The sequence below is a fragment of the Mauremys reevesii genome, linkage group 19, assembly GCF_016161935.1.
Source record: "Mauremys reevesii isolate NIE-2019 linkage group 19, ASM1616193v1, whole genome shotgun sequence".
In the NCBI taxonomy this organism is placed as follows: Eukaryota; Metazoa; Chordata; order Testudines; family Geoemydidae; genus Mauremys; species Mauremys reevesii.
The window spans coordinates 12,607,440-12,628,670 of record NC_052641.1 but is presented as its reverse complement, the minus strand read 5'-3'; the positions used below and the strand labels follow the sequence as shown (position 1 = coordinate 12,628,670).

The following is a 21,231-nucleotide window of genomic DNA, read 5'->3' as shown; positions in this document are numbered from 1 at the left end:
GCATTTCCACCTTTGACAGATGGATCAGAGTCAGACTCTCCCATCCACAGGCTGTTAGACCCAGGCAGGTGTTTTTCTAAAGAGGACACCCGGCATTCACAAGATGTGACTGGGAGGAAGACTGAAAAGCCTGGGCAAAAAGGGAACAGTCCAATTCAGTCTTTGTGTATATCATCACACATGCACACAAGGGAGAGTTAGCCCCAGCCTTCCCTGTGGAGAAAGCACCCATCTCTCCACACAGTTACACACACACAGCCTACAAGGAGGCAGCCCACTCTTTAGAAGTCACATCCAAGTTGCAAGCTGCATGTAGCCAAGCGAGCCGGGCATGGCACCAAGGGGGTGTGGGGGTGCATAAAATGCCTCCCCATCCCCCCCATCTCAGACACCCCCCCCCATCTCAGACACCCCATCTAAGTCTGGCTGGAAACACAAGGAGCTGTACACAAGGCTGCCAGGGGAAAAGAACCCCAGCACTTCAAGGGAGTATCTGTAAATCATCATCACATCCGACAGCGCGCAAGCCTCGGGTTAACCCCTCGCTGGGCCAGGAGGTGTAGAAAGGAGACACAGGGGGGTTGTTACTGAGCCTCAGCCCCCTCCCCGCCACACCCCCCCCTACGTTTCTAAGCCAAGCGCTGATCCATTTTCTGCAGCCCCTTAGTGAGGTTTTTAGGGGGGGGTCAGAGAAGAAAGGGGAAGCCCTCGGTATAAGGCTCTGCTCACTTCAATGGGGGAAGGGCCCGAGGGTCCCGTTCCCAGCAAGAGCTGGAAGCGGGTCCCACTAGTGTCGGGGGGGGGGGGGAGGGAGGGAGCAGGGATTAATACATTTCTGCATTTGTTGCGGATACATCCCCCCCTCTCCCCCCCACATCCCCTCCCTTCGCCCACCTCCCCCCCCATGAAAAGAAGGGGGTCTGAGGAAGCCACCCCTCCTTCTCCTCCTTTGCTCCCCAGCTCCGGTCCCTCCTGGCCGCTTTCCTCCCCCTCTGGGGTAGCGTGGCCTCCGCTCTCCCAGCCCCTTCTCCTCGGCAGCCCGGCAGTTTTCACATCGTCCCCTGGCCAGAGCAGGAATGTCTCCCCCACCCCATCCCAAGCCACCCGCGAGCCGAGCGCTGCTCTTTCCCGTGCAAACGTCTCTCTCCCTCGGCTGGCTCCCCCAGGCTCCCCATTATATGAGGCCCCCCCTCCCCAAGTTGTCCTTCCCCCATCTCAGGGAGAGTTCGGAGTTTTTACTCACCCCCTGGCTGCTGCTGCTGCTGTTGCTCTGAGTCTGGAGACCGGCTCTGATTCCGGCTCCATCACGTTTAGTGCATTGTTTCTTTCGGGCAAGTTTTGCAGCGATCCATCAGAAAAAGGGGAAAAGGCTGGTTTGTGGGTGCATCCTTCCCAGGAGCTCAGCTCTCTGTCTCTCTAAGGGGCTCAGCTGTGCCAAAGACACCCCCTGGCCCGCACGGCCAACTCCTTCCCTCCTTCTCTTCTGGGTCCTTTTGCTTACACAGAGCTTTTAATCCCATTTAACTCCCTCTCGGCAGACTGCAGTTACCTTGGGAAAAAGGAGAGAGAGGAACAAAGTACAAACTAGGAAAAGAATGTGGCCCATGGTCGCCGTATTTCTTGCCTCTTTTTTTCCTCCTCCTCCTCACTATTAATATAACTTCTATGATCTCTTATTTCCAAAGTCCTTGGTTGAAAGTGTTTTTTTTTCTCGGAGCTGTAACTTGTTTGTTTGCGTGGTGGTTATCATAATTATTTTTATTTGCAATGCAGATGTGCTTCCCAGCCCCCACGAACTCTTCTCTGGACTTAGAGAAAAGAGGGAAAAAGGCAGATTTTGAGAAATGAAAATTATTTAAGGATGTTTCTGCTGCCTCTCTCTGCTGCCCTCCTCTGTAACACTGAAGTGAAGCACTTAAAAATATATATATCAGCCAGAAGAGCTCAAGACAAAAATCAGCTGACCCCTACCAGTCTATCCCAGGAGAAAATAAATAGAGAAACTCCATTCAAACCCCTCTCTGGCCTGCAGAGGGAAATTAACAAAGGTTACATTCAAACCGATCACTTCATCTTTCAGCAGGAATGGAAAACCTGAAAAGAAAACCTCTGGCAGGACTGACCCACAAGTTGCCTCAACTGTCCTCACCATCTGATGGCAAAGTCAAAGGTACTTTAAAGATTTTTCTTTTGCTGAGTGCTTTGAAGAGGCACTTTAGATTGTGCAGATGACTGAGGGCCCTAAGCAAGAAAGGGGCCACTATCCCCTCTCCTCTTTCTGTGCTTTCTGCTTGTTGAACAGGCAAGCTGATATAACAGGTGATTGGAATGCAAGGAGCTTTCCCCTCTCCACACTCTGTCTCGCACACCCTTCTTTACCCATACTAAAGCACAAAATACAGAGCATAGGAATTGATGTCATTCTTACCTAGGATCTCTTTAGAAATTAGAGAGAGTCACAAGTCATCATTCCAAAGCTTTATATAATTAGAAAAGAAAAGAAACTTTGAGTGATTCTGTGCATATAAAGCAGACAACTGAGTGATCTCAAAGGCACTACCTTCTCCAGCTGTATGAGATCAACCTTCTAATTACTGCTAGCGAAGTATGAATCACTCTCCCAAATTCCCATGTATAGACCTAGGTTAGTGTTCCAGACATGCATTTTGTCAAGCATGTGTAACAGAAAAAAAACTCAACAACCCCAGTCAGTTCAACAGGGCAGGCAAAGAATCTCTTGGGGGGGGGGAAGGGGAGGATGGGAGTGGGAGATTGGCTGTTAGATTCACTGCAACACAGGTGGTTTGCATAGAAATTAGATCCCTTACTAGTTAAAACTACAATGTGTCAGAATCAGACACTTTAAGAAGCTGTTTTCTGCTCTGATTCCCTAAGCCTCAGTTTACCAGCTCATTGGATTATTGTCCCCTTTCCCTGATCCACTCCCCTCTTCAAATCTTCTCCCTCCCCGCCCCCTCCACCCTTTGCTTTTCTGTCTTTGACACTTACTTTGTGGTAAGGTGAGAGGCTGTGCAATCTCTCTTTCCAGCCCCTAAATTCATTTGTATTCATTTGTCCCAGCAACTTAAAAAAAAAATTCTGATTTTTTTCTTTAAATCACACCATGACTCCTGAGCTGAGGGCCAGACAGCACCAAGCGCCTCCTTGGGTCATTGGCCCTGATAAGTCCAAACCTTTCTGGCAAGTTTCTGTTCCCCTAAATTCAACAGATAATCCTGTCCCAGGATTGTTGCAGACAGATTTTCCCAGGGCTGCTTCTCTGTTGGTGGCTCATGGATGCTGCTGTGGGTCAGTGAGGAGGATGGTTTGGGAGCAAGCGCTGGCCTTGAAGGGACATGGAGCTTAGAAGCCTTCTGATGTGAAGTGAGGTGGAAATGATAAAAGACTGCCCTTGTCCTTCTTAAATAGCTGCAGCCAGGGACTCTGCCTTGGCTCAAGTGCACCAGGTGTCCGATTTCAGCAAACATTCAGCTAATGAGCCAGGATCCAGCCTCCAGGGGGCAGGGTCCACACTGTACTGAAACATACAAAGGAACCTACTGAGGAAGGCTGGACACAGAGTATCACTCAAGGACATGGTGACATCCCAAAAGGGAATGGGGTTGGGGGACACTCACACCGAGGGGAGAGAGAGAGGACTGGGAAGGGAAGGATAAGGGCATTCAGCAGGGAAGCTAGAGAGAACTGGACACAAAATAATACTAAATATAAAACATCTATTTATTATCAAGGGCTGACAGTGTTTCGAACTGCACAAGGCAGACAGGATGACGTGACCCCCTGCTCCACAAGGTTTACAATGCAAGAGCAGGTCCTGTGAGATGCTCTTCACTGAATGGGAGTCAAGGGCACTCTGCACCTCACCAGATCAGATACTAAATGCTTTTGGGTTTCCAATGTGATACACCTGAGCCTGATTTATAAGAGCATTCCACACTGCGATGGAAGTCAGTGGCAGCTGTGGATGCTCGATCCCTCTGAATGTCACACCCGAGACAACTCAAGTTGGGCATGGGCACACACATTAGAGGCCGCTCTTGAAAATCTGGCTGCAAGTGGGATTGACATTAAACCACCTTAAGTACTTGGATGCAAAGCCATAAACAATAAGATAGATGCATATAAGTCAGAAAATTCAAAGGACCAAGTTCTGTGAACCTTTCTTGAGCAATGGGAGTCTTGTTTGAATAAAGATCTCAAAATCTGGTCCAAAATTATGGTTTCCACCATAACTCAACCCCCCTTATACATAAAATATATGTTCTATTATTGTATATGCTGAGCTCTTTTCTTCTGTAATATATGTATGCAATCTAGCTGAGTTACAGTTGCTTCTAGGAACTATGGCTTTGTATCACCTGACTTCTATGGAGTGTAAAGTCTCATCCATAACTTTGCTCTTAAGTATTTGCATTTAATTTCTTTGTTTGTTTTAACAGAAGGCTCGAAGCAACCAAAAGTGGAAACAAGCTCATTATATTCAGTTATTTCAGTGACAGATTCAGATGATCTCACATTTCATTGTTGTCTCACACAGAAGGCAGAGGAGAGTATATGAAAGGCATATGAGTAAGAGCAATGTACAGACTTCTAAATGTGTACACACATATCTAGATAATTGATACCACATGAGCAATTCAGGACCTGACCCTTTGCAATCTGCTTTTCCCAGAAAGCCCCAAAACTCATGCAGCAACCCACTGAAGTCATGGGAGCAAGGGTCTAACTGAAGATCAGCTTGCAGGATTGGACCTTAATCGTTAAGGGAAAATGATGCATTTTAAGACTGACCAAATGTAACACACACTTTTCTTCCTCCTGCCCCTATAACTGCACATACCCTCCAAGACTAATCAACATTAACTCTACCAAACTTTCCTTCCCCAAAAATCCATCAGTGTGAAGAGTGATGGTGATGCTTTTCAGTACAGTGCTATAATATACAAAAAGACAAAACAACAGAGCAAAGGTTAAAGAAAGGTGGAGGTAGAAACTTATGCATAGATCTCACTGGCACATTAACACCACAGCAGTTCCCAGCTCTTGGGATACACAGCAGTTTCTCTAGGACCTATAATGAAATAGACTTGGGACACAATCTTGCAAATGCTTCCTCACATGCTTCTCTTAATCACATGAGTAGTCACATAAAAGCAAGCTAAGCACATAGATAAGCATTTGTAGGGTATGGACATGGATGCAATCACAGTATTGTCATCTTAAAAATAGAGAGGTAAATTAGCTTAGATAAAATAAGGCCCAGTACCATGTCAGCAATACCTACTGCCAACGAAACAGAGATTCAGAATTTAGACTTTCTTCATAAAGGGAGAAGCTGCAAAACAGTACAAATAGAAATAACTTCAGATTTTTTTTAAACCAAATTTCAATGGAAGTAATTACAAAAAAGTTAAAATAATGCAGGTATTGCTATTTCAGATCCATCAGCATAGTGGCATTGCATGAGAAACTGAAACTCAACAAAAACAAAGCTGAAGTTTACCATTCTAGGTTCATTACTTAGCCAAACTGAGAAATGAAGAAACCACCACCACCAAAAACCACATACACACACCAAAATAGTGAAAAGTGCAATGGATTTTTAAACTTTTGAAAATCTATTTAAATAATCTAAGGACCTATCCATAAGGATGTTTTTTTATACAAAAGATTTTAACCTTGCAGAAAATGTGCCTTACAAAAAACCAGTATGTAATCATTACTGGTTGAATACATATAGTATTTAAAATATTTGTCCATATTTAGTTGGCTTCTAGGAGAATCAGAACCCATCTGTCCTTTGGATTCATAACTTGGAATCTGGTTAAGCATCAAGACTTTTATTAAAATCGTTTCACAGCCTTGCTTTTCATGTAGACCAAGTGAGAAAAAGCCCAGGAGTGACAGGAAAGTGTGCATTACAGCTGTGCTATACAACTGACAGTATCTGACTTGAAGCAAAAGTTGAATTCTAGAAGCTAACCTGGATTTGCCCTCCTCCAGTTTGGCTTGGTCCTAGCGACGTTCTCATTGAATCACAGTGCATTTTTACCTGAGCCAGTCATCTTAGTACAAGTTCTGAAAGGCATCTTGAATCACTTACTGACCCCGAAATTCACAGATATGTTTAGATCTAATTTATCTAAGTGCCTTATTCAGATTTAAAGTTGCAACAAGACCAGGCAAAGGGCATAGGCAGCCTGAAATCTGAGGCACAGGAAAGGCCTGTGGCATGTATCAGACCACAAAAGAAGGTGAGCTGGAATACAGAGCCTTTCACCTCCTCTTGGTGGATGATTCAAATCCAGCCCAGGTTGGTAGACATCTAAATTTGTTTCTCTATTGACTTTAAGTTGTTTGGTGGCTTATATGACATTGAAATTATTCTAGTCTACATCATAAAAAGCTACCACCATGGAGGTTAAGCAGTCTCTGCAAGACCAAAGGAGACGAAGACTGAAATGAGCCATGGGAACTGAACTCTCCTCTCTGTGCTATAGATCGTCCCTCTAGATCACTCGTACAGTACACGGGTATGGGATGAAGCTTGCCATGTCCACGCAGTACCTGTTTGGAAATTATAAAAACCTTAGTCTCCAGGGTGGCTCATTTAGGCCCTGATCCTGCATCTGCTCAGTGGTCTTTGAGACCCATGGGGCTCAATTTCACATAAACCACCAAATTTATCAGCAGAGAAACTAATTTAGATCTCTGCCATTCTGGGCTGGATGTGAATCACTGACCTAGAGGTGAAAGGCTCTTTATCCCATTTCACCTCCTTTTGTTGGTCTGATATGTGCCACAGGCCATTGAAGTCAACTGGATTTGCACAGGGCAGGGCTTGGCCCAGGGCATCCTGTAGCCATGGTTTAGCATAGTCTATAAAGGTGGGATAATCACCCCAGGGAGTGATGTGTAAACACCAACCTTTGTTTCATCCTTTATTCATAACAGGAGCCAGAATGTTCTGCGTTTCCCTTTGCAGCAGTAGTTTCTGGTGCTTTTTGTAACAGATTGTTCCAGTTCTAAAGGAACAGGAAGTCTAATCTTTGCAATTACATGCCTCACTTTCAGACACCCACCCTTTCTCTCCAAATATTGGTCTCTTACATATCATTACTGTCTGGTGGGTTTTTTTTCTTCCTCAGCGACCATTTTTATAAATTCCACTCCATTTTGTGCCTTCCGGTTTGCTTGGTGATACAGTAGACTAGTGGTGACATGTTTGAACTCATGCAACCATTTGATGTGAAATGTTTTAAAATTCTTTGCTGGAACAATAAAAGCCATTGTTCTTTGACCACTGCTGCTGAGATGCCATGCCTGGCAAGGATGGACTGTGTGTGCATTCCTGTTACTGCATCACGTTGGGCTTGACAGCATGACAGGAGGCTGGAATAATGGTTAGTTATTAACCTAGGCCTTGTCCCTGGAATGAAATAAATCACAGTGCAGTGAAACAAATCCAAGCCTACCTTTTTTATGGAAGTGCAGGTGGCTGCTCAGGCCTCTATTGTATTCTTCTATTGTTATGCAGAAACGATGAATTGCAATTTCAGAGGTCATGAGCTGGCTGTAACATGTGTTGTCCCACCCATACTACAAACAAGAAACACATTATTAGACAGACACCCCAAAGATGCCAGACCACAACACACTAGTACACTTATATGTGTCATGTAGGCAGGCCCTAGATATCTCAGTTCCTAGATGTTCTTAAGTGTCTTTATTCGGGGGTCACCCCACAGACACGTCTGCTTGCAGCAGTATTCGTTCCCGTTAGACTCATTTGGTTGGATATCTGTTTCTAAGATGGGTCTTGGGCTTCTTCCAATGGCTTAAACTATTGGGAAATACTGGGGAGCAGCACTGTTAGCAGCAACATCCTCCAAATATGATGTTACATTAGGCTTTCCTGCCCCTCTTTGGCAGTTGGCAGACTATGATGATCCTGCATCACTTTTAGAAATGAACAGAAGATAGCCATTGCCAACTTTCCCCTCCCTTAATAAAATAAACTTTAATATGCCACACTGCTGCTCATGCAAAGCAAAAATTCTTCTTCCCTAGTCCTGCAGTTGTGCTTGATCAATGCACTAATATGAGAGCAAATACCAGCTGGGACATTTGACTCTGTATGTCACATGACTGGAGTTTGCTCATGACACACTGCGTTGGTGGAGACATAACCAAGTGCTGTCCCGACTTTATTGTTCAAGTAAAATGCTCTTTTGCTACAAAAAACAAGCATCTGTTCTCCCCCTAGCAGTACTGCCCCAAGAGCAACCGCACCTTTGGAGACCTCCAAAGTTACTCTGGATCTTCTCTTTGGAAGAGACAATATCAGCCCAGGCTCACTGACCAGAATATGTTTCTGTACTGTAAAGGGAGACCAGTGGGGTTACACTTCCTACTGTGTTATGTGCTGAATGCTTTAAAAGCACCACTGTAGAAGATGGGTAAGATGTAAATCCTACTAATCACATTAAAGCACAATATAATTATATGTATTGTCTCCCTGTTTGCAGCATTGTCTGTTTTGTTTTACAACAGCAATGCAAGAATTAATGAATTTGTGAACCCCCTCTTTGGAATACTACAGCAGAAATGGAAGAACAAAAACTTACTGAGTAGCTATGAAATAGAGTAGTTAATAAAGACAAAGCTAGCAACATTAGCCCTGTGCTCTAGTCTGTAATTTAAGTTTTGATCATCTTACATTTTGTTGGATGATGGTTTTTTAAGTGTACGAGAAGAAGAATAATGGTTAAACATTTATACTGAGTTAGTGCCTAAATGCCATAATCAGGTTGGGACCATTGTGCTCGGTACTGTACAATCACATAATACACAAGAGTCCCTGCCTTGAAGAATTTACCACCTAATCAAAATGAAATCAGAAGATTATGAAAAGAGAGTTTGCTGCTAGTGTAAGCCACTGGTGAGTGTTTGTTCCTAATCCACAGAGGATATGAATTGTTACAGCACAAACTAGAGAGCTTTAGTTCAAGCTCTAGCAGCTCATGCTTTTAGTTCTGGAGATCCCTAGTTCAATCCCTGGCATGTTGGCCAAAAGAGTGGCCATCACTCTCGCTGTAAAAAAGTATGGTGTTGAGACCAACCCAGCTATGTCCTTTCAGAGATACTGAATTGGAAACTGCAAGATTCTCTCTGAAGAATCAGGCTGCAAAGTCTGAGAACTAGGTAATTATGCTCACTGCCAGCCAACCAGTGCACATGCAATGGAGTCAGTGGGGTTGCACCAGCACAGAGATCAGTGCAAGGTCTTGGTCATAGTGAGATTCTATGGCTTGATCTAATGTCCACTGAGTTCAATGGAAGGACTCCCGCCACCTTCAATGGGTGTTGGATTGGAGCCTTACTGAACTGCTCAAAAGCATCAAAAGGTAGCCATGTCTGAATTTCAAGAAGACAATAACAAGAGTAAAAACGGAGGTCGTTCCATGATTTCTGAGATGACACAGCAGACCAGAGTTAAAAAGGAATTAAGGTAAAAAATGTGCCTGAGAAGAAATGAAGCAAGGCTAAGAGCAGATGGAGAAGAGCTGAGCACCTGGTGGGATCCACGTGATATTTGGTGTGGTAACAAAACAACAAATCTTAAACAGAGACTAGGAGAAGAATTTTCTTTTTGCGCGTGTGCGCACGCACGCGCGCGCGCGCACACACACACACACACACACACTCTTATCTGAGGCTTTAACTCAGCTAAGCCCTAAGGTATTAACAGTGAAACTGTTGCAATTTGATTCATGTTGCCTGCGAGAGTAGCATTATGATCCTAAACAGCCATAAAAGGCAATTTCTTAACTTAATCTAAACTAAAATTTGCAGATATGGCATTGTTTCCTTGAGTAATTGTATGTAAGAATATTTACAGCAGATTGCTCAAAGTGTTTTACTGATCCTGATGCAACTCAAAGAAAGTGATATGGTTATTAGATATCTGTCAATAGTTAGGTATCAAACTGGCTTCTAAACGGTTGTGTCATCAGACAAACTACAGGGTGTCTCAGTCTTGAAGTAGTGTGGTCCAATGGCTAGGACATTATCCCTGGTGCCAGGAGATCTTAGCTCTGGCACTGACCTACTATGTGACCTTGGGCAAGTTATAGCACCCCTTTGTGGCTCAGTTTCCCCTTCTATGAAATGGGGATAACGATAACAAAGCTTCTGTGTGTCAAGATCTTGGTGTTCTACAAATAAAGAGCACTGTAGGAGTCGTATTTTCCTATGCAGTTGCTAATAGAGCCTAAATCCTACACCCTACTTACTGGAAGAAGTGTGACTTTATTTCCCAATGAGTCCCAACTTCATATGTGAAGTTCATTAGGAATCTTTCAGTTATATCTGGCTATAAAATGCTATACCAAAATATTTAATATTAATCCTCAAATTCAACCATATTTCCTGGAATACGGTAGCCAGTTACATATGCACATGGTTGAATTTGAGGGTTAATATTAAATTTTTTGGTATGGTACTTTACATTAATACAGTACACCTCTACCTCGATATAACGCGACCCGATATAACACAAATTCGGATACAACACGGTAAAGCGGTGCTCCAGAGAGGCGGGGCTGCACACTCCGGTGGATTAAAGCAAGTTCAATACAATGCGGTTTCACCTATAATGTGGTGAAATTTTTTGGCTCCTGAGGATAGCGTTATATAGAAGTAGAGGTGTATATTACGGCTTATTGGGATTCTGTGCTGAAATGCCCACTATGTTATATGGGAATTTATACATCTACATTATGACTAATAGGTCTTCTCTCTTGAAGCAAGCAAACTCTTCACTTCTGTGCTCTCACTCTCTCTCCACAATGGCAATAGTATTTTGTAAAGCTCTACAAACTGGGTCCATTGCAGAAGGTGAATATTTACTGATGTGTGGATTAGGACTAATGAGAGACCTGGTTGTGTCCCTCTTCCTCCAATTCCAAAAAATCAAGTAAATATTTATATACCCAACAGTGAACTGAATCCCTTCTTCCCCAGAGGAGAGTGAAATAAAATGAAGTGATTGAAACTGATGTTATGGAAGATTTTTTTTTTAATTTAAACATAATTGGATAGCATGCTATTCATCAGGCAGTGACCACACAGCAGGAGATTCCAAGAGTGAACAAAAGTTCACTGGACATTGTACGGTGATCGACCCTTTACTGTATTTGTTTAGAAAGGCCCAGTAATGTAAGGTGCTGAATACCCTCCACTCCCACTAAAAGCTCAAGGTGTGCTCGGCCCCTCTCAGATTTGGACAGAACACTTAGGAATTAGAAGTGGCTTGCATTCTAGCAGTAGTCTAAACCAATTTATCAGTGTTGCTGTTGCTCTCTCAATGTAGATATCTAATCCAAAGCCCACCAGAGTCATAGAAAGGCTACCATTAACTTAAATGGGCTTTGGATCAGGCTCTGAATTGAATTTTTTTTTTGTTTTTTTTAACCAGTATAGGCTCACTGCAAAATGCAACTTCTCCTAGAAGGCAGTTCCATTAAAGAGAAGATCTTTCAGTAAGGGATTTGCTTTTTACCTGCTTATGACAAATTGCTTTGTAGGCCTTTATTTCCCCATATCTAGTCTCCAGGGCATGTCTGTTCTGTATGAATCATAAACCCTCTAATTTAAGCAACTAATCATAGCATTAGCTTCTCTGATCTTGTCTCCTATGTCCACAGAGGTAGTTTAGCTCAGCCAAATCCTATGCAACTCGTTAATGCTTGGAAGTAGCGAACACTGAAAAGTCAAACGTGGTAGCCAACTGGAGTAATTTGATGTCTGGTGTCATGATTAGGAGCTCTCTGATTTGATTAAGGATGGAACAAGAAGCCATTTTTTTATTTATGAATTTTCTTTCAAAAGTATCTCAGTGTTTAACCTTAGATAATAGTGTCACTATTACTCGTCTTAAATCCCTTCTAAAAGGGACTTTCAATCCCCTTTCTTCAAGATATCTATAGTCTTGAGCCAGAAGGGGGCTGTGGGTGTTTTACTGGTGGCTGTTGGAAAGGGGCTGCTGAACTAGCTGCTGGGTTTAGTTGATATTGTTTGTTAACGTATGTCAGGGGGATTGAGAGGGTCCACCTCCCTCTTGGTATAAATTGACGTAACTCCACCCATTTCAAGAGTTTCACCCATTTAAACTGGCAGAAAATTCAGCCCAGCATTTTCAGATAGGTGCCTAGTTTTGAATATTTGTAAATATCAAAAAGTGATTGTTCCATAATGTCTTCATTTTTTAAAAAAGGAGCTTAAGTGCTTGTATAGCACGGCCACTTCAGCTCACATTACAAAAATAAAATGTTAGGAAACTGAATGTGTTTGTTTTCCTGTTATTTGTTAAGTCGAGCTTTAAAATGATCCCAGCCCCACTGAGGAAGCGTCCTCACACTTCTCGTTACGTGTGAGCAGACGTACCCATGCACAGTTTCATAATAGGATGAAAAAAATCCAATACTCCATATGAAGAGTAAGTACTAGGGTCCCAACTCCACTCAGTTACAGGGGTGTACATGAAATTACCTTCAGTGGAGTTTGCTTCAGATTTACACTGGTGTAACTGGGTTCAGAATTTGGCCCTTAGACATTTTTAATATTTAGCTGGGCAGATGTCATTTTGAGTGGCATCATTACAGGGTGGCAATTATAGGGACCAAATCAACAGCTTTTAAGTCTATTTTCTCCACCACTGTTCTTCCAACACCCATTGGAGTCAATGGGAGTCTTGTAATTGATTTAAATATATTGTGGATGAGGCTTGAGATTTGTACCCCAAAATAACCAGAGACAGTGATACCAAATGTTCTTCCGCTACTCTGAAAACAAAATTGCCAAACTGATTTAACTATGAGATCATCTCTCATCAAACTTTTCCACTGGCAAACTGACTTCATCATCCTCAAGCTTTTCTTTGTGTCTAAGCTAAATTTATCCTTTGTCAGCTTCAGCTCCCATTTTATATCCAGCCTAAATAGTTAATTTTTCTCTCTCATATTGTTTCACTGGAGTTACTTATAGGGATCTGTTATGTTAACTCCTTAAGGAGGTGGTGTTTTTTTGTTTTTTGTTTTTTAAGATGAAAGGAATAGTTCCACTAGTCTCTTCTCATTGCATCACTATAGTTACCCTTCTTTGAACTATTTCAACTGCACTTTTTAAATTAGTGTGTAGCTCAGATCTGCATTCTTTGTAGAAGTCTTGCATTAACTAACTTGAATGAATAAATGAGTGATAATACTTAACACTTTCCATCTCCAAAACCTTGCATAAACATTAATATTTTCTTAATATTCATACCAGTGTACCTGTCCTGTGCAATAAGGCAGATGAGGGGACACACTGCTCTCGCCGCTATATTATCCACAGTGCAACCCATGGTCAGACTATGTCAAGGAGCTAACTAATAATGTGGGGGAAAGTGGTTCCCAGCTCACCCTCCCACTACTCCCTCCTTTCACCGCAACAACTTGCCAGTCACCACCAACCACATGATGAATAGATTATTACAAACACCACTTGGCAGGTATTTCTAATGCACCTTTCCTCATAGGATCTCAAAGTACTTTACAATTATGAATGCAATCTCAAATTTAACACCTGTGAGAGCCGGGTAAGTTATGTTCCCCCATTTAACAGATGGATATACTGAAAACGCAAGAAGAAGTTTAAATGGCCTGATTTTCAAAGGCATTGTGCACTCATAGATCCAAAGGAGGTCAACGGGAACTGTGCATGCTCAGCATGACTCTAAAAATCAGGCCATAAATGACTTGTCCAAAGTCATGCAGCAAATAAGCGGCAGAGCAGGGAAAAGAAACCAGGAATCCTGCTTCCCAGTCCCTCAGCCCACATTTCTTCCCTTTGAACACCCATTCCATTATGTAAGTTTCCAAGAGTTTGCATTTCAAATGATTGGAGGCAAAAAACAACAAAAAAATGCCTGTCCCAGGTACAGTGTCATTGAGACAGCTTGTGAAGAAAATAATAAACAGCTTGTCTGTGTTGTTTTTCCCTTCACCCTAACTTGTTTAATAATGGAAGGTCAGGAAAAACCAAGGGACATAAGCAAGTCTGTACAGGACTCCCCCCCGCCCAAGTTAGTTGGTAAAAGAGCAAGATATGCAAGCTTAAAAAAAGGAAAACATTGAATTAAAATATTTGTAAGTGGCACCGATGGCTTTGATTTTATTTTTATTATTTTATTTTTATTTTTTCTGCAAACCACCAAAGACCACCCTCTCCCTCTAGGAATACTGGGATGCCAGCCTACTGAAAATTATAGATTCCAGAGTTTGAAAGGGAACCACAAAAACTCAATCATAGTTATTAACACACCAAACACCCACTGAAGGATTAATCTTCCCTTCGCCAGAAATAACTGCGCAAAGTAAAGGTAGCAAACTGACATCAAACACCCACAACTGGAAGTTGCTTATTAAACGCACCAGAACAGGAAGGCACGCCTTGCCTGCCTGCACAGATCACACTGCATAAGGGAGACAAAGCTGGGGAGAGGGGCTCTCCTTACAGAACTAGTTTAAAACTTCTTTTTACAAGGTGGGTTTGTGCACAGTTAACCCTTCCAAGCACCTACCACCAGGACTGCTGACTACAATGATTTGTATGGAGAAAAGAGCCACTTTCTTCACTGTGTAATTCAGTGGGCTAGATGGACCTTTGGTGTGACCCAAAACGGCCATTCTTATGTTCTAACACCCTTTTCAGGTGGGTATTGTACCTCTTACAGGTAAAGAAGCTAAGGTACAGAGATTAAAGGCTGGATTCTGCCCAATTTACTCATGTAGTGTATTGCTTCTCAAGTAATCCCACAGATTCCAATGGGGCTGCTCACAGAGTAAGGTGCATACGTGTCAGAACCTGGCTTTAAGTGAATCATCTAAAGTCACTCAGCAAGTCAGTGACAGATCTGGGAATAGGACTCAGGAGTCCTGACTTCCTGTTTCCTACTGTAACCAATAGCCTGTATTGATATTTAATCATTCCCAGAAGGGGTGCGTGTGGAGGGATTATGACATTAATTACAATAGACCTGATTCAGATAATCTTTGCCCCTAAAGACATTCTGATACAGGATACAGGGTCAGGAGCAGATATTGCACGATTAAAGTCCCCACGCTTTCATTTTCAATTGAATGAAAGTGTTTCCCTTGCTTTGCGTGCCGTCAGTGGACCCTGTGCTGGATGTTGTCTTAACAATGCAGCAGTTATTGCTCACTGAGGGTTCATCCAGTTTAATGGAATGATCTCAGTAGGTGAACATCTTGGGTCTCTTTCCAGTGCGCAGTAGTTTTTGAAATCATTACCTGTATTGTTCATGGGACATGCTTTGGTGTGAGCTATTCCCCAGCTGACACACTGGATGGACCAAAGGCTTTTGTAAAGACAAAATACAGTAGAGTGAATTAACTCTTTTCACACTGAACTTCATGGCAAATACACCCAGGAAACATCTCTTAAAAACAAGGCCCAGTGTCCAAGGTACATCCTAGCTGATACTCCATTTGCTTTACAGATAGTCCATCAAAAACCACCATGTGAGACATGCTCAGAAGCCAGTGGCAGTAAAAGCTCCAAGGAAGTCGGCAGACAAACGTCCTCCACCATGATACGACCAATGCAATGTGGGCCTGGGGCGGAATGCTTAAACAGATGTGGATCTGTGACTGCGATGCAGCATTTATAAGCAGAGGCTCACTATTCTGTGCTCTTATGAACAGCAGGGGCCGAGGAAATGCGATGAAATATCCCTAGCTGTGGAATGGCAAAGTAAAACAGAACACAAGCTAAACCTTAATGGGCTGGTTATTGGAAACAGCAGCCCATACTGCTCTGTTTCTCATCTCACTTACACCAAGTTTACCCCCCTGTAACTCCGTCCTGGAGCTATTCCTGATTTTAACTGGTGAAGAGAAACAATCAGGTCCTGCCTCTCCAATGCTTTGTCTAGCTAAACAAAGCAGAACTGCAGCTCCTGACTGACAGAAGATCATACATACACAAAGCTTTTACTCAGATGAATTGTTTTAAAATAGGCTACAATATTGGCACGTAGCCTTTTAGGCAACAAACATTTGCATCTAATTTGTTATCTATTCCATCTCCCTACTATAGGAATTCAGGCTACTTCTAGTTTGCTTGCTACAGAATAATTAGCCTTGCTTAACCTCTCCAAAAGCAGGAAATAAAGTGCTCCATAGACAAATTCCCTGGTCACAAAAAGAACAAAGTCAGGAATAGATTAATCACTGGATGTTGTTTCCAGGACAGAAGTCAAAGCTGAGAACATGCACCTTGGTTATTAAAATGGTGACTTTCTCTGCCATTAAAACCCAGATGCCTTTTGTTCTTCCTGCTGATTCAAATTTTTGAATGCTTGAGGCTTGCAGTGTTGGTGGTCTAACACACAGCAGCTTAAATGCTGAGGGTGATTACTGTAGAATCCTGTGTGTATATGCAGTATATATGTTTATGGGTGTGTGGACAACTTGGATACAAAATTAAAATCCTGCTTTATGTTTCTGTGGAAGCTTCTTTATGTTTCAGCTCAATTCTTAGTATTTTAAGGTAGTAACTTTCCGCTACTCCCAGCCTGGCCCACAGTTCCTCCCCTGCAGCCAACCACTTAGCCCCGCAAAAGGTGCAAAACAAAGACAGTCCCTGTCATGAAGAGCTCGCAATCTAAAAGACAAAGAGAGAGAAGGTGATGCACTGGGAAACCCAGAGTGAGGTGTAACTTGGAAGGCTTCAAAATGGTTATTGGCTCACTTCATATTGGCCATCACAGAAGGAGTGAGCCTACAATATGATAGTAAGTGTTAACCCTCTCACCCGGGATGTGTAGGTTAAACAGTGCTGGTATTTACCTAGTTCAACAAAATCCTCTCAGAGTTATTGGCCCATCACAGGGGGAAAGAAGAGCCCATATTAATTAACAGAGGGGTAGCCGTGTTAGTCTGGATCTGTAAAAGCGACAAAGAGTTCTGTGCCACCTTGTAGACTAACAAACATATTGGAGCATGAGCTTTTGTGGGTGAATACACACTTCATGCATCCGACGAAGCGGGTATTCACCCACGAAAGCTCATGCTACAATACATTTGTTAGTCTATAAGGTGGCACAGAACTCTTTGCTGCTTTTATATATTAAGTGATTGGCCCAATGATCACTGGTTTATGGGAATACAATGGGCTGGGTGATGTTCATTTGCCCCACTACACACACAAGGAGGAAATGGGAGATGTTCTGGACACTGGCTTGTTGATCAATGATCACAACTGTTGCAGTGTAGACAAATTTACCACCCACCTGCTCAGCTGTAGTAATGAGAAGGGACAGTTTTACAAACTCACTTTTCAAATTTGAGCCACACTGAGCAAACAGTGTTAGTGAGATTATTCAGTAGAAGGGCCATTGCTTACTGAAGATGGGGCAGGTTTCAAATATTCTGATTTAGGAGGTCCCTTCGCCCCCCATCTCCTTCATGCTAAGCAGATATGAGACTGGGTGAGGGGGGAAGTGCATACACAAACGTAGGGGCAAGGAAGGAATCAGGTCAGGGAATCCAAGGAACATTCAAACAACAGCTCAGCTCAAAACCATGGGTTAGTGTTTCACAGTCTCATTCCAAGTGTGAGATTTTCTGCTGTATTTTGATTTAAGCTGGAGGCAAGACCAGTCGACTGTTTTAGATCAACCAAGAGAAGAGAGTGTGATTTACGCCCTATCACAACACTTTTACCCCACCTGTGAAACTGAGAAAGGAAAAAAAAGAGTGGAATTTCATGCCCGAAATGTCACTTTGCAAGATGGTGAAAGAGCAGCCTGGGATGGAGAAAGATGCAAACCTGCCATTTTAAATCATGCCATAGACTTGGATACAACCCCACATTCTGACAAAGGGCTTGGTGGAACCTTGAGAGCTCGTCTATAAAGGCCTCTTTAAATCAACATTAGTATGTCAAAATAATGGAAACTAGAGCCTTCTAGTTCAGTTCCTAAACATAAATGGAAATTGCACCTTTGAATCAAGTTTTTTCCAAAGCAACTATGATTTTGGGTTCTTCCATGTTTGGGTGCCCCTCTTGAGACACTGTAAAAGGGCCTAATTTTTAGGAAGTGCTGAGCACCTGGCCTTCTGAAAACAAAGTCCCTTTAAAAGTATCTCAAGTTGGATATCCGAAAAATGGAGGCAGCCCAAACCACTGTTTGAAAATCTTGGGCTAGGCCCCTTGTATAGCAAGTCACTTCAGACAGAGTTTCTAAGTTCCATATTATATATTTACAGATACACACACTTACTTTTATCCATTCTATAGACTGGTGCTTTCCCTATCTTTTGCTGTTACTGTCCATAACTCTATTTCCATTTGTTGTGAAACACCCAGAAAGCTTTGGCATAGCTGGAGGATTTGTCAATTATCTTATATCCTTCCTTTCCCAAAATGGAAATGAAGTTTTTCCACATGTGAAGAGTGACAGTTTCATGATGATCCTTTATACTGTTATTTCATAGCCTGCCATCTAAGTAACACATGGAGACCTCATCTGTTCCTGTAATTTTCCAGAGCCAGAAGAAATGACAAGTTAAAGAGACTAGCATCTCAATTGACAGCTCTCAGGATGAACACTTTTTCCCCTCCTCCTGTAAGAAAAATCCAGATGCAGCAGCCTCTAGGTTGACTTAGGTGGCACAAGGAGGACAAGTGTCTTGTGTAAGTGACTCAGGCTGGATTAGAAGAACCCCAATTCTCCTCTGGCTTCCTGCCTTTGGTTCTAACCACTAGACCACATGGATTCTGGAATGAAAGATACTTTCACGAAACAGTTCTCCACATACTGTGCCTCTATGTTAACCAATGGTGTTACCACAGGACTTCACATACTGTAACTAGTATTCCTCATGTGCTGTGCCGGTTCATACCATTTACCAAGCAGAGCATGAAGGTAAAACGCTAACACTGCATTCTGTGTAATTCTGGCACAGTCCTGGAATGTTCTGAATTAAGCATCTATGGGATCCAACAAGATCTAAAATTCTGATGTGTAACAGTACTTGGATCCAGTTGTTTTGCCTTTGAATACTGGAGGATCTACATTTCTCTCAGATTTTGCACTGTAGTCTGACAGAATCCAGGTGTTTCCTCACTAAACTTAGATACAGCAGTCTCTCTCTGGCTTCTCACTGATTGGTTTAGCTCAGGACATGCCTTTCATGTTCCTCCAACCATCACTGAATTAAAGTTAAGATGAGTAGCAAGGAAGTGAAGAGACCATGATGAGCTACAGTGGCCCAGAAGATGCAGGTGGGACATGGACCTCCCATTATTACTTGGGTTTCCCTGCATAATTTTTCTGAAGACACCTTAACTACAAACAGATTTTTTGAGAAGGAGCTTATCCATTCTTTATGCCCATTACACTCTTTCCCTCCTCTCCCATCCCAGTAACAAAAACTCTCTTGGGTTGCTCAGAATGAATCTAAATGCCTCCTGGCCTGTCCTTAGAAGCTACCAAGAACGTCTGGTGCTGCTTTCACTGGACTTTCCAGGTGCCAGTCTGGAATAATCATAGGCTAATAATACACTACGAAAACAAAGTACCACTGAAAAGTTTCTGAAATCTCAATAAATTATTTCATCTAACTAATAGCAAACAAATTCCTGTTATAACAACTGGATCACAGGACAGGAGTTCTTTCCAACATCATAGTTTCTCCAGATTCATTTACTTATCAACTCACTTTGCTTGACGGTTACAAATCACCAGAAGTGCATGAGCCGACATTCCCTATATTTGTACATCTGGGGGGGAAGCCTTCTCAGCAGAGGGCCCTCCGTTCTGGGACTTGCTTCCCTCACCCTTGTTCTGGTGCTCTGTGCTCAATGACCTGCAGGGCATGGTGCAAAGCCTATCTGTTTACTCAGACTTTTCCTGAGGGGACTAATGAAGCGAAGAGGACTCTCTTCTTTTTCTGAGGTGGGGAAAAGAGTTATTAGTGATGATGACATGGTTTGTCAACGCCATTGATCCTGTGTGTGTGGTGTTTTTAAAGCTGTTCGTGCAAGTGCACATAGAGAGGCATGCTAGATGCACAACAGAATTGGAAACATCCTGCCAAACTTATGCAACAGATACCACCCCATCCAGTTTAATGAGAGGCAGCACAGTCCAGTGGTTAGATCAGAGCGCTAGGATGGCTGGGTTCTGTTGTATTAATTTAGATGAAATAAATGGGTCATGAGTTTCAGAAGTACTGAGAACCCTGGAATTCCCACAGACATAGGGGGAACCGCAGGTGCTCAGCATCTCTGAAAATCAGGCCCAGAATGACACTCTGAGCCACAGCTCTCTGAGTAAGGGGCTTCAGCAGTGATTGGCATGGGGCAGAGTAAAGCAACCAGGGCGGTCATGACGGAGGCTGGAACACTGTCCTCGCCTCACAGCTGTGGGGAAGCCAGGCCTTCAGACACCCCCTTCCGCCTGCATTGCACTTTCCAGCCCAGGAGCAAGGAACCATTTCACACCTTAGCGCTGTGGGGAGCTGAAGCCCAGAACAGGGAAGAGACTTGCCTGAAGTCATCCAGTGAGTTGGTACCAGGGTGGAGAATAGAAGCCAGATCCTGACTCCCAGTTTTGATCCCCAAAACAGCCCTTTCCAGATCCATTGGGGAGGGTGGAGCAGGAGGGACTCTAGCCAGGTGCAGGTAGGGTGACCAGATGGGATAAAGAAAATATCGGGACACATGGTGAGGGGCGGGGAAGGGGGAGCAAAAAAAATAAAATAAAGTGGAGTCCCCTCGGCACAGCAAAAAAAAAGCGCAGAGTCCCGGAGCCCCACCAGCAGAGGGGGAAAAAAAAAAAAGCGGAGTCCCGCCAGTGGAACAAAACAAAACGAAAAAACAGGAATGCGAAATATCAGGACAAATTGCATCCTGACCAAACATCGATCGGGACAGTCCTGATTTTATCGGGACATCTGGTCACCCTAGGTGCAGGAGACCCAAGGCCATTTATTTTAATTAAATATGTAGACTAATTAAATTAATAAATTTTCAAGCTGAACATGTGTTAATTCTAATGAACCATGCCACATTATGCAGTATTCATTTTTTTAAGTTTATAATAAGCGATGCTCGGGGGGTAGGGAAGAGGAAAGGAGG

The 21,231-nt window shown here is 43.0% G+C and overlaps 1 protein-coding gene across 27 annotated transcripts in view; it reads right to left on the bottom strand.

Moving 5' to 3' along the window:
- The window catches only part of LOC120386909 (collagen alpha-1(XXVII) chain B-like), a 278,660-nt gene that overhangs the window by 216,131 nt on the left and 41,298 nt on the right, over positions 1–21,231 (bottom strand). For 22 of the 27 annotated variants that reach the window (XM_039506933.1, XM_039506934.1, XM_039506924.1 and 19 more), the window contains 2 exons: positions 7,497–7,620; positions 1,244–1,549 (listed from right to left, as the gene is read on the bottom strand). In XM_039506933.1, the coding sequence (XP_039362867.1) occupies positions 1,244–1,305 (62 nt within the window). In that variant the 5' untranslated portion in view covers positions 1,306–1,549; positions 7,497–7,620. Of the gene's footprint in view, positions 1–1,243; positions 1,550–2,123; positions 2,196–2,428; positions 2,753–3,009; positions 3,539–7,496; positions 7,621–21,231 lie in introns of those variants that run through there. The other 5 variants (XM_039506921.1, XM_039506922.1, XM_039506941.1 and 2 more) reach the window with 5 other exon arrangements.